The sequence below is a fragment of the Mycothermus thermophilus genome, assembly GCF_041956435.1.
Source record: "Mycothermus thermophilus strain CBS 625.91 unplaced genomic scaffold VTJ04scaffold_2, whole genome shotgun sequence".
Taxonomy (NCBI): Eukaryota; Fungi; Ascomycota; class Sordariomycetes; order Sordariales; family Chaetomiaceae; genus Mycothermus; species Mycothermus thermophilus.
The window spans coordinates 1,081,456-1,094,458 of record NW_027191428.1 but is presented as its reverse complement, the minus strand read 5'-3'; the positions used below and the strand labels follow the sequence as shown (position 1 = coordinate 1,094,458).

The 13,003-nt window shown below is 54.3% G+C and overlaps 3 protein-coding genes across 3 annotated transcripts; 2 read left to right on the top strand and 1 right to left on the bottom strand.

Moving 5' to 3' along the window:
- Positions 1-5,767: 5,767 nt before the first annotated feature.
- VTJ04DRAFT_2540 (uncharacterized protein) lies at positions 5,768-7,754 on the bottom strand (the record flags this gene model as incomplete). Its single annotated transcript, XM_069360341.1, has 3 exons — positions 5,768-7,357; positions 7,427-7,610; positions 7,681-7,754. The coding sequence occupies 3 exons, from the start codon at positions 7,752-7,754 to the stop codon at positions 5,768-5,770; spliced, it is 1,848 nt and encodes a 615-aa protein (XP_069221061.1).
- Positions 7,755-8,811: 1,057 nt separating this feature from the next.
- VTJ04DRAFT_2539 (uncharacterized protein) lies at positions 8,812-9,919 on the top strand (the record flags this gene model as incomplete). Its single annotated transcript, XM_069360339.1, has 3 exons — positions 8,812-8,917; positions 8,972-9,187; positions 9,702-9,919. The coding sequence occupies 3 exons, from the start codon at positions 8,812-8,814 to the stop codon at positions 9,917-9,919; spliced, it is 540 nt and encodes a 179-aa protein (XP_069221060.1).
- Positions 9,920-10,184: 265 nt separating this feature from the next.
- On the top strand, positions 10,185-12,062 carry VTJ04DRAFT_2538 (uncharacterized protein; the record flags this gene model as incomplete). Its single annotated transcript, XM_069360338.1, has 9 exons — positions 10,185-10,226; positions 10,298-10,347; positions 10,419-10,424; positions 10,496-10,846; positions 11,165-11,178; positions 11,302-11,356; positions 11,511-11,661; positions 11,876-11,903; positions 11,983-12,062. 9 exons carry the CDS (start codon positions 10,185-10,187, stop codon positions 12,060-12,062), a joined length of 777 nt encoding a protein of 258 aa, XP_069221059.1.
- Positions 12,063-13,003: the final 941 nt, after the last annotated feature.

Below are 13,003 nucleotides of genomic sequence, written 5' to 3'. Positions count from 1 at the left end.
TGCCAAGACATATGTACCTGGTACCTGGGCTTCAAGCCCATGCTGTCCCTCGTCTTGCTTGCTGCAGGTGGACCCCCACTCTCTGGAGGACAACGGACGCGAAACGGGGCCAGCCAGGAGCTGGTGCCAAAATGGGAACACTCTGGACGGCTGCTCTGCTGCATCTCACCGAGGGACACACCCAGATGGACAACCAGATGCCATGGCGGGAGGTGTGTGGCCATTGGCCTACCTTGCGCAGAGAGCACGAAAAACCTGGGGTAGTGTACTACAGTGCAGGACCAAACATTCATCAACAAGTCTTCCTACCCACACATCGCAGAGACAACAATGCTACGGGAGTGCCTGTAGCATGCCGGAATGCATCACGGCAAACTTGAGGCAACGCCCAGAGACGACGTCAAAGTGAACATCCAACCGCCCCATGCACGTGTCAGTCTCCACCTCGGCGACGCCAGAATGCAACCGCGGGCGAAGGCAGTTCGGTGGAGTCCTCTAGCGATTCTCCATCGCGCGGCCTTGCCTTCAAACGGCGCTCTTGGGGTCCAATCCTCGGGCCGCTCATCACGAAAGTGGGTCCCAGCAAGGCCTGTGGAAGCCTCGGCGGAGTCGCTCCCGAAACCGACTGCTTCCACTTTCCACCGTCAGGTTGCTCCGTCGACCGACGGCGAGTGTGTCTGGGTGTTGGTTTTTGTAACAGGGAAACATCTGCAAACCATCTCCCGTCGTGGAGCACTTGACATGACGCAAGCGGCAGATGGGTCTCCTTCACCAGGGACATGCCTTGAGGAAACCGCATGGTGTTGCTGTTGTTGTCAAGGCAAATTTAGCCAACTCCCGAAAACCGGGCTCGGGAACATCCGGAACAAGAGGGCACCTACTAGTTGCAACACCCAAAAGCAGCATCTTTACGCTCCCGAAGCGCAGCATCAGCGGCAAGCACAGCTCCCCACCAGTCCATCCTTCATCTCATTCACTGTCGTTGCGCCCAGGCAAAGCACCGGAATCGGCCCGGGCTGAGGTGCGTTTGGTAGGGCGATCCTCTCACCTGCCGTGAGCCTTCTTCGTCCGATCTCGCTGCTGTCATTCCGACTTTTGACGACAACATTGTGTTCCAAAAACCCAGCGACATTTGTGCACCGGTTCGGACCCAGCGCCGGAGCAAATGGACGGCGTTGAAGTGAGGCGAGGACCGGACTCCGTATCAGCCCCTCCATAGGTACCATACAAGGTTCCGATAACAGTTGGCTGGCGGCTTAACTTTGACGCGGTTCTTATTCGCGACCCCGCCGAATCACATGCCGGCTGCTGCTGTCCGCCTCGATGGGGATTCTTCAACAGCACCGCGCCATAAAAGATGGGACACCGCTTTTGCTCCAACAAGAGTTCGCCGCTCCGAAACACGGAAAGATGGCGGTGAGAAAATGGGAAATGCACTTGTGAAGCAAGTACAGGCTTGAATTCGCCCCGGTGACAACACGGCATCGCATCGCTACGCGACCGACCACGCAGTGGCTAGTGAGTTGCTCGTTTGCCGTCTCTCGGCACCAAACGACGACCCTGGGTGAACTCGCATTCATCCATTGCTCCGTGCACTATCAGCGCTTGGTGCGGTAACAATGTCGGAACTCACACTACGATACTTGGCTTACTCCTAACTACGGTACGGAGTGCTCGTAAGGATATGAGCGAGCAAGGTGAATCATCCATTCCTTCGCCGGTTGTTTCTGCCGCGCCAACTGGGCCAGCGGAAGACAACACAATTCGGAACCCTAGCCGACTGCTTCACTTTCCCTTGTCAGCGCAACGCGGAAAAGAAGGTCGAGGCAAAGACAAGGCAAATCTGGCCCCAGCACCAGCACCAGCACCAGCACCAACCTGGGCCTGGTGGTGAGCAAGCCATCCAAGACCCCCTGCCCGCTATGGCACACAGCGTCCATCCCTCTTCCCTGTTCCCCACCACGATAATCGTCCAATCAAACTTCACGACGCAAGCCCAGCCCTTCCAACCCGTCCCCCGGCACGGCCGTGCGTGGGGGCAGGCCGTGGTTTGACCCGCAGCATGGCCGAGCGTGGGGGGGATCCACGAAAAAGGGAAGCAGCCGGGAGTTCAGGGGGGTGTGGGAGGAAGGTTTGTTTTTTGGCGCGACAAATGGTTTCGAATTCGATTGTTTCAGCTGATGACTGATGGCTTTCTTTGCTCTCGATCGCTGCCTCGACTTCGAGAAGATCGATAAGGCTGGACCCACCCCCTGCTGTGTCCTTGGATGGTAAGGAAGATGGGCTGACCCTAACCCTGACATGTGGGAAAAGGTGATGAATGTCAACCTGATGTAAGAGGGGGAAGGGATGGATCAAGGAAAGGTGGTGAGGTGGGATGAGCAAGAGAAGAAAAAAGGGGATCGATCAATCAGTCACCGCCATGAGCCCATCAGCTATCAAACCCCAAGCCAGCCTGTTGAAAGCCAGCACAAGCCGAGCTCATGCTGTGAACCAAAGGCTCCCCAAGCTCTGCTGTGCTGCTCTGTGCTGAGCAGTGATGATGACCTGTTCTGCACTTTGGCAAATAACAAACCACCTCACCTTACCAGCCAAACCGGCCGACCCGACCCCGAATGGCAGGCATATATGTACTGACTGACACGACAGACCGCCTGATCGGATCGAGTGAGAGACCGACCGAACTGAAGCAGTAGCCGAATGAAAGGAGGACGACACCGGAGGCCCGGCGCAGCTTTATATATCCGCAATCCAAAGCCCGTTGGAAACAAAATGTCTCGCGCCAGCACGGATTGGACGACCGAGCGCGCTTTTGCAGATCCCATCCATCCAGCAGAGCTTGTTCGGGCGGGCAATGATATGTACTTACAGATAATCACTGTACGTACATAGTGTTTCCTGCCTATCAATCCGTCCGGCTGGGTTTGATGTGCAACCATGCTTCCCTTATCATCAACCCAGGCCCAGCTTGCCCAGCCCGCCAGCCCTGGCTGGGCGCTGCCGTACCGAGCCAAGCTGGGCTGGCTGCTGATGTTCATTGATATGCTGCGAAACAGGACGTGTGCTTGACCCAGCGGATGCGCAAAAGAACACACAAGATCAATTCATCCATCTTCACCTCTGCGGTGAGTACTACTACCAGCATGCCTCCTCTGCCTGCCGTGCGACCACCGATCGGCCTCCGGTTTCTGGCGGATGAGGGGAGGAGGAGGATTGATATCGCGTCGGCATCGGCGTCCCGTGCGTCGGGTAGACGCGGTTAGCATCGCAAGTATGTGTGTGATGCGGATGATGATGGATGGGCGTTATCTTTGGGGTTTATCTCGAGGTTTCCCTGGTGGATGTGACGTGTTGTGCCTGCATGGCCATGCCATGCCATCCGTGGTGTGTGAAGAAGTGTGAGCGGGTGCAGGCGTGAGTGCAGCAGCCGTGCCTGGCTAGGCTAATCTTTTGGATTTGGGTTGTGCCTGGATTGTTTGGTACGTAGAATCATGGGGTGGGAGAGTGGTGGTGAGATTCGTAGATGGTGATGCTCCTCCACGTGGTAGGCTGGTTGGTTCGTCTCCGTGTTGAACAGTAGCGCGGGTCAACTGGCCCGTGATATGATGGTTCCGAGTACATATTCCGTGTCATTGCTATTCGGCACCGTTGGGTAACGGCGCCATTGGGGATGATGATAATCCCCTTTACTTATAGACAACGATCATGGTGGTGTGAGCCGGAACATGTCCAACTCGGGTTGATATCATGACTCCAAATCTCCTGACCCTTCGTATCTGTCTTGATGGCGAGCTTGAGGCGAAGTCTTTCAACTTTGCCTCTCCATACCTTGTTTGGACACTCCTCTCTCCAAGCATGACGGTATCAGATAGCATGGGGAAACGGAAGACCGAATTGAACGAGATATCCGTCTTTGCTTCGCTGTCGTTGGTTGATGGCTGATAGGACGCGGAGCTTCCCGGCTGATACCATCCTGTAACTGCCACGAACGCTCATCTCAAACCCCCGCGCTTTGTTCAGCTGGAATTCTATCTGCGTACTGCATACGTACCTAGTGTGTCAGGTACAAGGCTGTAGGTATCTGTCTCACTGTTACTTGTCATGTGTGTTAGCGATAGGACATTAATACCCAATACTAGCTCCTTGATAGTGCGTCTAAGTGACCCGACCTACCAGTATATATGTGTGGCAACCTCCCCCTAACCTAAGCCAGCCAAACAGAGAGACAGATAGTAGACAGCAGGGTGCAGTACCCTTGGTTCATAAATATAACCCCCCAAGACCACTGCCCTTTCGGAGAAAGAGAAAGGAGGCGGATGGGGTTCGGATCGTCTGGCGCTCGGAACGGCCCGGCGCACATGGCCGTGAGCATGACCGGCATGACCAGCATGGCGACAGAGCCGGGCTGCGCTGGCGTCATGCACCAAGTCGGGTCAAGCCATCGGCGGGCGTTCTAGCTTCTGCTGCTGCTGCTGCTGCTGCTGCTGCTGCTACGGCGGTGGCAGCGGCAGCGGCGCAAGGTGACCATTGGGTACCTGACCTCTGGTTACAAGGACGAGTGATGTAGAGTGAGTAGGTGCCTTGTTTCTATACCAACCCGGCTACAGTACCCCCCTCTGGTCTGTCTTCTGGCAGATCGGTTGGGTCGGATGGCAGCCAAGCCTGGTATTCCTTTCTTCTCCTTCCTTTCCCTTTGTTGTTTGGCATGTCTTCATGACGAGAGCACTTCCCGCCATACCCATCTCATGCTCCAAGCCTTCGTCGGGCCCCGAAGCTGTCTGTGTTCTCATGACGGACAGCGTGACGGGGCCTTTGACGACGACGCGGGCAGAGAGTCCTCTTGGACAATCCCGGGGCCCCGACCCTGCCGGGCCCTTTGCCGCCACCATTCCTGTACAATGAGGCCATAAGGCTGCTCTATTTCCTCTCTCTTGACCACTTCGGATGGCCCGACTCCGACTTGTGTCGAAAGCTTCGATCCCAGAGAACGGCTGGGCTTTCTTGGATTTTGGACTGATTGACGGTCCGCTTCGCCTATCGAGAGACGGCTTCCTGGCACTACCCATCCCCCTTGAACGCGGCATCGGTGTCGGGGCGGGTTGTTTGATCTTCGTTTGTCAAAACTCTTCACATGATGGCGGGGTTGGAGAGGAAGAGGAGGAGGACGACAACGATGTCGTCGTCTCACTAGAAGAAGACGACAGGAGGCGCTGAGTTCAGCCTGTACGATGACTCACTGGAGTGTGCTAACTTTGGCTGACTGAATGCCCAGTGTTCGGCGACGGAGTGGTCGACGTATGTAGGTGGTGGTTCGGCGCCGGGAAGTCGGAAACAACACCATCGAGTTGGTGACGTCTGATGTTCGTCGCAGACGCGTGTTTAGAGGAACCGTTTCGGGTTGAACTACGTGGTAATAAGGATTCGAGACCACAAAAGGTGGTAAGCCCGCTCTCGCTACACAAGGGGATGTGTCGAGATGTCTGAACTCATCCTGTCACGGAGCTCTGTTGGTTCTGAACCTGCTCGGTGTCAAGAGGCATTGCTCAAAATGCGGATATGGCGAGTCTCTGGGTCCATTACATATCTTTATCATTAGAACTATTATAGACTTAGATCCTGGCAAATACCTGGGCAGGGACATGCATAACGACATCGAGACGCCGTCAGGGTCAAACCCATCCATCTACACTACTCCTCTACTCGTTCCGGACTCCCACCTCTCCACCTGGCAGAGATTCGCAGAATCAGAGTCCGCATCTCATCCTCCTCAGCTGTTCTTCACAATCCCCAACACACCGCCCACCTTCCTCAGCAGCCCAATCCCGTACCCAACCTCCACCACGCCCCTGGCGAACCTCCAGCTGCACTCCTGATCCTTGACAGGGTACCGCATGGGCGGAGGGATCGATGTGCGGATGCCGAGCCAGCCAAACCTGTCGCGGCACACCGACTTGCCGTTGCACAGACCACGCAGCCCTTCCTCGCCGGCGAACCTGCCGTACCCGGACCCGGCGACGCCGCCGAACGGCAGTTGCACGGCATACGTGGCTCCAAAGTCGTTGACGGCAATCATGCCAGCCTTGATGCCGCGGACGATCTTTTCGAGGCGCGGGTCCGACTCGGACCCGAACACGCTGCTGCCGAGCCCAAAGTTGGGCGCGTTGGCCACCGCCAGCACGTCCTCAGCCGAGCCGGACGGGGTACGCATCAGCACCATGACGGGCGCAAAACACTCCTCGTTGGCGATGGGCATATCCGGAGTGACGTCCACCAGCAGCGTCGGAGTGAAGTAGTGTCCCTTGGGGTGGGCGGGGTGGACATGGCGCTTGCCGCCGGCGAGCAGGCGCGCGCCGCGGCGGACGGCGTCGGCGATGAGCGCCTCGAGGCGGTCAAAGCTTGCGGCCGAGATCATGGCGCCGACGTCAGCGTCCTGGCCGAGGCGGAGGGCGCGCACGCGGGGCTCGAGGAGCGAGACGAGCTTGTCGTAGATAGCCGGGGTGGCGACGATACGTTCGATGCCGATGCAGTTTTGCCCGGACGCCTGGAACGAGCCGCGGAGGAGGGTCTCCACGACACGCGGGATGTCGCTGCGGGGGACCGAGTCGAGCACGATAGAGGCGTCTTTGCCGCCGAGCTCGGCGAGAACGGGGATCAGGGCCTTGGCGGCCGAGGCGGCGACTTTTTGGCAGACGGGCTGCGAGCCGATGAAGGTGATGTGGGCGATGCCAGGGTGGGAGGTGAGGTGGTTGGCAACGTCAGGCCAGCAGACGACGGTCTGGACCAGGGCCGGGTCGTGGCCGTGGGCGACGAGGGCGCCGCGCACGATGTTGGTGAAGTACGGCGAGCTCCAGGCGGTTTGCTCTGAGACCTTGACCACGATGCCGTTTCCGGCGAAGATGGCGCTGATCATGGGGCCAATCAGGTTGTGGAAGGGGTAATTCCAGCTGACGAGGGCGGAGACGACGCCCAGGGGCTCGTAGATGACCTCGTTGTACTTGTAGGCCATCAGGAGATTGGTCGGACGCCGCGAGGGGCGCAGGGCCTTCTCGCCATGCTTGATGGTCCATCGGAGCTTCTCGGTGGTCACCAGGACCTCGCCGAGTTGGGCATCAACCATGGTCTTGCCGCTGTCAAGGCAGGCCACACGGCAGATGTCTTCCTGGTTGTCGAGGACGAACTGGAGGAGGGTACGGAGGACGGCACGGCGCTGGCGGAACGTCGTCTTCGCCCACTTGACTTGGGCAGCGCGGGCCTGCTCGATGGCGCGGTCGATGGACTCGGTAGTCGCGGGGCTGACAACGCCCAGATATTGGCCCGTCGCGGGAGCATAGCACTGGATCGAGATGCCATCGGGAGCCTGATGGACAGAATAACTCGTCAGCAGAGGGGACCTTGAGAGGGGAACATTGGACTGAGAAGTTCGCACCTTGATGGATGGCTCCTCCAAGATCTTCGCGTCCTCAGGGACCTGCGGCACTGGGACGGTGTAGAGAATCGGCCTGTCCTCGGGAAGAACAAGCACATAAAGCAGAACGACGGCACCCAGGCCGGCGCAGAGGAGGGTCCATGTCGTTGCTTCGGGGGACTCGGCAATCTTGAGATACACGGCACTACAGATGGCAATAATTCTCTTGTCAGTGTTGCTGGAGGATATGCTAGGTATTTGTCTGTTTCACTTACCGCAGCTCCTCCATGAGATCCTCGGCAACGGGGCCGAGTTGATCGAGCACCTTTTCGACTGATTCTGCCGCCATTGTTGCCACTATTGTAGTCCTAGAACATGACCATCGAGTGGCAAGCGCAATTGACCTGTTTTTTTCGAATCTCAGCCCGGTGATGAAATGTCGGCGTTGTTGATCCCCAGAATGATTGGGATTGTGTTTGTGCAGCTGGTTGACGGATGTCGCGCCACGTGCGATAGTCTTTCTGGACAGGGGTTCGCCAGGGGTCAATCTTGGCATCTGGTTCAGAGGCCCCACCTTTCAACGACAGTCAACAGTGAACTTCTGTCAAAGAAACGCACAAGAATGGCCGTGTCTTCGATGTGTAACACCGCGCCTATCACAATATTAGCCAGAAGACCCGAATATAATACAAGTAAAAGAAACAGACTCATGCAGGCCTCGTTTTACTGGGCGTTTTGGTGTGCTTGTCACCTGGGACATGTCTTGATCCGAAAGTCAATATTGACGTTGCCTAGGGGTTTGTTTACGGAGGACAGAGGAATCTTGGGCTCTGTATCCCGATTACACCCAGCTACGTCTTCTCCATCTTCTCATCAACCCCAACCAGCCAATATATGCCCGGCACCTCCGGTTGCCAAATCTCGTGTTATATTCTGGCGTGCGCTTTGTCATTTTCAGCTCTAGATAAGGAGGCTGAGCGTTAGGCTTGGGACTCCAACGACATCATCGAACGATGGGGGTTTCGAATCATCGAACGATACTTCCTGTGACGTCAAACCACGTGAGGGAGCGACGGCAGCCTTGCCACATGTTCTAAGCCAGTCCCTCATGGTGCAGAATGTCGCCCGACTCTGATAAACTCAGGCATGAGTACTCCTCTGTCCAGAGTGTATCACATTTTTTCGTATCTGATGCCATACAAAATGCAAGGTAACAGTCATCGAGTAGACGAAGTTTGAGACAGTCCGTTTAATTGTACCGGTACATATCTTGCTCAAAGTCCGACCTTGTGTCCTAGTGACGAACGGTGTCCTTTGAACTTCTCCTCTTGATGCTGATGGACTTAGGTTCGACCACTTCGATCTCTTCCCGCCGTCACTCTGATGTCTTGTCAGAACCTTGAGCAATGGCCGATTGTTATGATAACCTCGATGGCGTCAGTTCCGATCACGACGACGAGGACATCAGAGCCCTGCATTATAAAGTCGAAATTATCAACCGCTTACTTGGCTGTTCGTGGAGATCTGCGAATCAAGACTCACCGCTCCGCACAATTTCATTCTCAGTCAACTATGTTGGGAGCATTGTTGGCGGTTTTCTTAGGGCGCCTGTCATCCGTACTCTCACGCCCACCAGCAAGCAAACCTGTTACCTCTTGACATTTGCTTCGGGAACATTGAACCTGTATGACGACTATGTCGATGCTCGCGTTCAAGATGACGGTTCTTGCGTCAAGTCCTGGGATATGACAGACTGGACACTTGCTTCCCCGGTTGACCTCTGTAAGCACTGGCCAAAACACGACGAGGTATCGTGAGATGGTATTTATGGAAGAGTTTTTGCAAGGGCTGATTGCCGTGGCGCCAGAGGACTCGAGCCGGAACGAGAATGCTCACCAGCAACCTAGAAAGCTCTCAACCGACTGCTTCTCGGCGTATTTTTTATTGACTGGTCTCGTACGTATTCCTTGGGCCTTCCATTCACTACCCCCCTTTATTGTCCCCCATTGTTTAGCAGTTTCTCTCTCCACCGCCATATACAACAGAAACTGACACTATTAGCGAAGACACAAGTACATGGGATCCAAATCTGAGTGATTTCGACACTGAAGATTGGAACAAGCAGACGCCTATAATTCAATTTTACTTGGAATGGCTTATTGACTACTTGATCCAGCAAATGAAAGAAACTCCTTGGCATGGTATCGGAATATTTTACCCCGAGGGTTTTGGAAAGTGTATGGAATATCGTACCGGCGTATGATTGGACCAGTCAATTCCTAACTGACATAAACAGTGGCGAGTTCTCCAAATGCTTTCAAGCATGGCAGCTATGTTATGCACCCGATTGCTCTCACGACCCAGGAATCTGCAAAGGATGTGTCACGTAAAGCGGATGATGGTGTCGGCGACAAGTCCCCCATACCAGCCGTCTCACTTCCGGCCATGGAGCAGCTTGTCAATGCTATGACAAATCCCAACAGAACGGTCCTCATGTCACCAGAGGACTTTTGACCAGACCTACTTTCAGAACTTCAGATCCTCAATTCCATCACCGAAATCTTTCCAGTCAAACCTTACGCTATGGCTCACCCCTACGGTTCCGTGGATGCTGGACCTAGTCTTTATGTTGGCTATAATCCCTACCATCCGCTTTGGTCAGAGAGTTATTTCAAGTTTGATCCGAAAGTGACATTGGATCAAGGCGGCAATCTCTATATGACATGGCTTGGAGGCTGTTTTAAGTCTATGAAGAAAGACGTCAAGCAGCATATTGTCAATGAGTCGGAAGGCATCGATGAGGTTTCAGCACAGTCTATGGGTATGATGCCGGCCTGCCAAAAATGAGATTTCTTGATTTTCTTTTAGCTCGCTGACATGATGCGCTGGCAGCTCAATCGCGGTCTTGGGTTGTGTTCAACCCCGGTGGCAAAGAACTCTCGGTCCAAGGGGAGGGCTTTTTCTTCTGAGAAACACATCAACAGGAGTCTCTAAAGGGATGCTTTGACGGAAGTGAAGGGTGAGTTTCCCTTCCGGTGTTCTACACAGTTGTTTTATTCTATGTTCATCTATCTAATGCTCGTTATGTAGGTTCTTGATCAGAACCAGGTGGTACGTCAATCTCGCACTCAGGATTTCTGACGACGCTAGCATGACCATGGCCCAACTTCCCAATATCGAAGCAATCAACCAGTGCATCTCGGAATGGATAGGTGGCGAGACTGGGGTCCAATGGTCCTTGACTGTACAAGAGTTCAGCGACTACATCTGCAATCGCACCAGAGAAGAGCTTAACGGTCGCCTGGGAATCATTTTGGAGAACGTCAAGGAGAAGTTGCGAGCTCTGAGCGAACTTGTCTGTCCCAAAGAGAAGATGCTTCTCCTCCGTAACGTCGAGTGCTCCAACGGCGGGGCCGTCTTAATTACATTGACCTCAAGTCGGTAAGTGACTAACTCACTCAAACCGCGTCAAAGAATCCCTAACCGAAGCCTCATCTCGTTCATGGCAGAGCTGTGCTCTGGGAGGCATTGTTGAAATCAGAGACAGTGAGATCTGATAAACGGAACAACAGCACCGATGACCATGGCACGAAAACGATCAAGGAGCCCGAGCATTCCAAGACTCCGTCAACAGAAGATGATACACAGCCACAGCCCACCAAACCGCCGAGGACACAAATTGAACCATATTGTGGTCCAAGAATCCGTCTGTTGGACTCGCAATCACAAACTAAAAGTCCAGAACAGAGATATTTTCAGAACCCTGAGTTGGCGTATGTTGAAAACATCATGAAAAACAACCCCACAGTTTGGGATGCCCCCCCCCCCCTTTGGTTTTCAAGGATGGCAAACTCGTGCCCAACCCGGTCTGGCGAGAGTGTGCCGATGAGTTACAGGATGGAGTAACTTCCACGCGGAGGGCTCCATCGCCCCTGACCAAGCCTTACATTGGTATGTTTCTGTTCCCACGCAGGCGATTCAGCTTCACATTCACCCCCGACTGAAAGCTGATTACAATCGTGTGGTATCTCTCCTCTCTCAGTCAAGGGAACTCTCACAGGTAAACGAGTCTTGGACACCCTAACTGACGGATGCGCACTTTCAGGAGCGAAATGCCAACACATTGTCTGGGAGAGATAGCCAAAAACACGGGGGAAGAAGCGAAGACACTGGGTACGGTGCATCACGGATCCCAAGAGCTCGAGGAGACGGTTGGAGATACGGCAAAGAAGCTTAAGGACATGGATATGGAGGCGGTAAGGCAAACCAGATGATGAATACCTTGTGGTCCTAGCTCTGGCACTAGATGGGTATGGAGAGGTGAGAATACCAGGCATCGTCCCGTGCAGTGAGTCATGGTCCCGAATTGACAAACCGAGTCTTAGCTTGCTTCACGGCAACTTGTACAGGTATGGCGTACTTGTTGTGTGCAACCTACCGAGCGCAAGTGACTGAGAATAAGAATTTTAGTTGACCATAGACTATATTGGTTGTGTGTGTAAGTGTCTTGGAGAAACGACCACCTAGTGTGGTCACCCTGGCCATCAGACCCCAAAGCCAATATTGACATTTCTCAGGGGCTAGAGAGAATCGAGGGCTTCTTACCAAAGCGTGCTTGCTCTCAGCTACTCCAGTCTCTCACATCTTCGAGGTTTAATACATCAGGCAACCCAAAATTGTTCGTCGACCTTACCAATGTCGTTCCGGTTGGCTCCAATGACCAAGGGAAAGCCTCAATTCCGCCTGTATTAGGGGGCGAGTGAGGTTTGGCATGATCAACCTCTAACATCCTCCTCGCGTTACCCCGGCCCCAAGGCTGCCTTTGCTTTCAACCCAGACAAATGACCTTCGCGGTTGGTGTTGGATAAAATATCAAGGCCGCCTAAGGCTACGAAGTCAGACAGGAGTGGAAAGCAGTTCACCTGGTTTCGTTTGGTAGGTGGCTCTCATGCCCGCGCGTTGCATCCAATCAACGTGCCATGGACTCAACGCTTTGGAGATGATGCTCACGGCGGATAGATCTAACAACATAACACTGGCTGCTTTGAAACACCTTCCGCATCCCTGGCCCTTCATATCTTTTCCAGAGTTGGGATCATGGCCGAGAATGTCCGACCTAACAACTCCCACGATCAGTCTGATGAGGGCGGCTCGGATAGCAATTCCTTCGCATCCTCAATCCATCTGAGGACCTGACCACCTATAAAGGCAGCTCTGACAGCGAGATGGAGAATCCCGAGCTCTCCGCACGTACATTCAGCCGTCTGGAGTGTTACAGCGACTTGCTCCGCTGCCGGTGGAAGGCTGCAAAACAGGGCTCACCGCTCCGTGCCATCTCAATATCGGTAATTAAATTACGTTGGGAGTATTGTTGACGGGGAACTTGGGCCGCCAGTCTTGCATTTCTGCACCACAGAAATGGGCATACAAGCCTGCTACTTCCTCAAATTTTCTTCCGGGACAATGAACCTGTACACCGAGTATGTCGATGCCTATGAAAAAGATGACGGGACCCGCATCAAGTCGTGGGAGATGGCGGGCTGGACGATAGCTTCCCAGTCAACATCTGTAAGTTGTGCTTCTCACCCTGACAGCAAA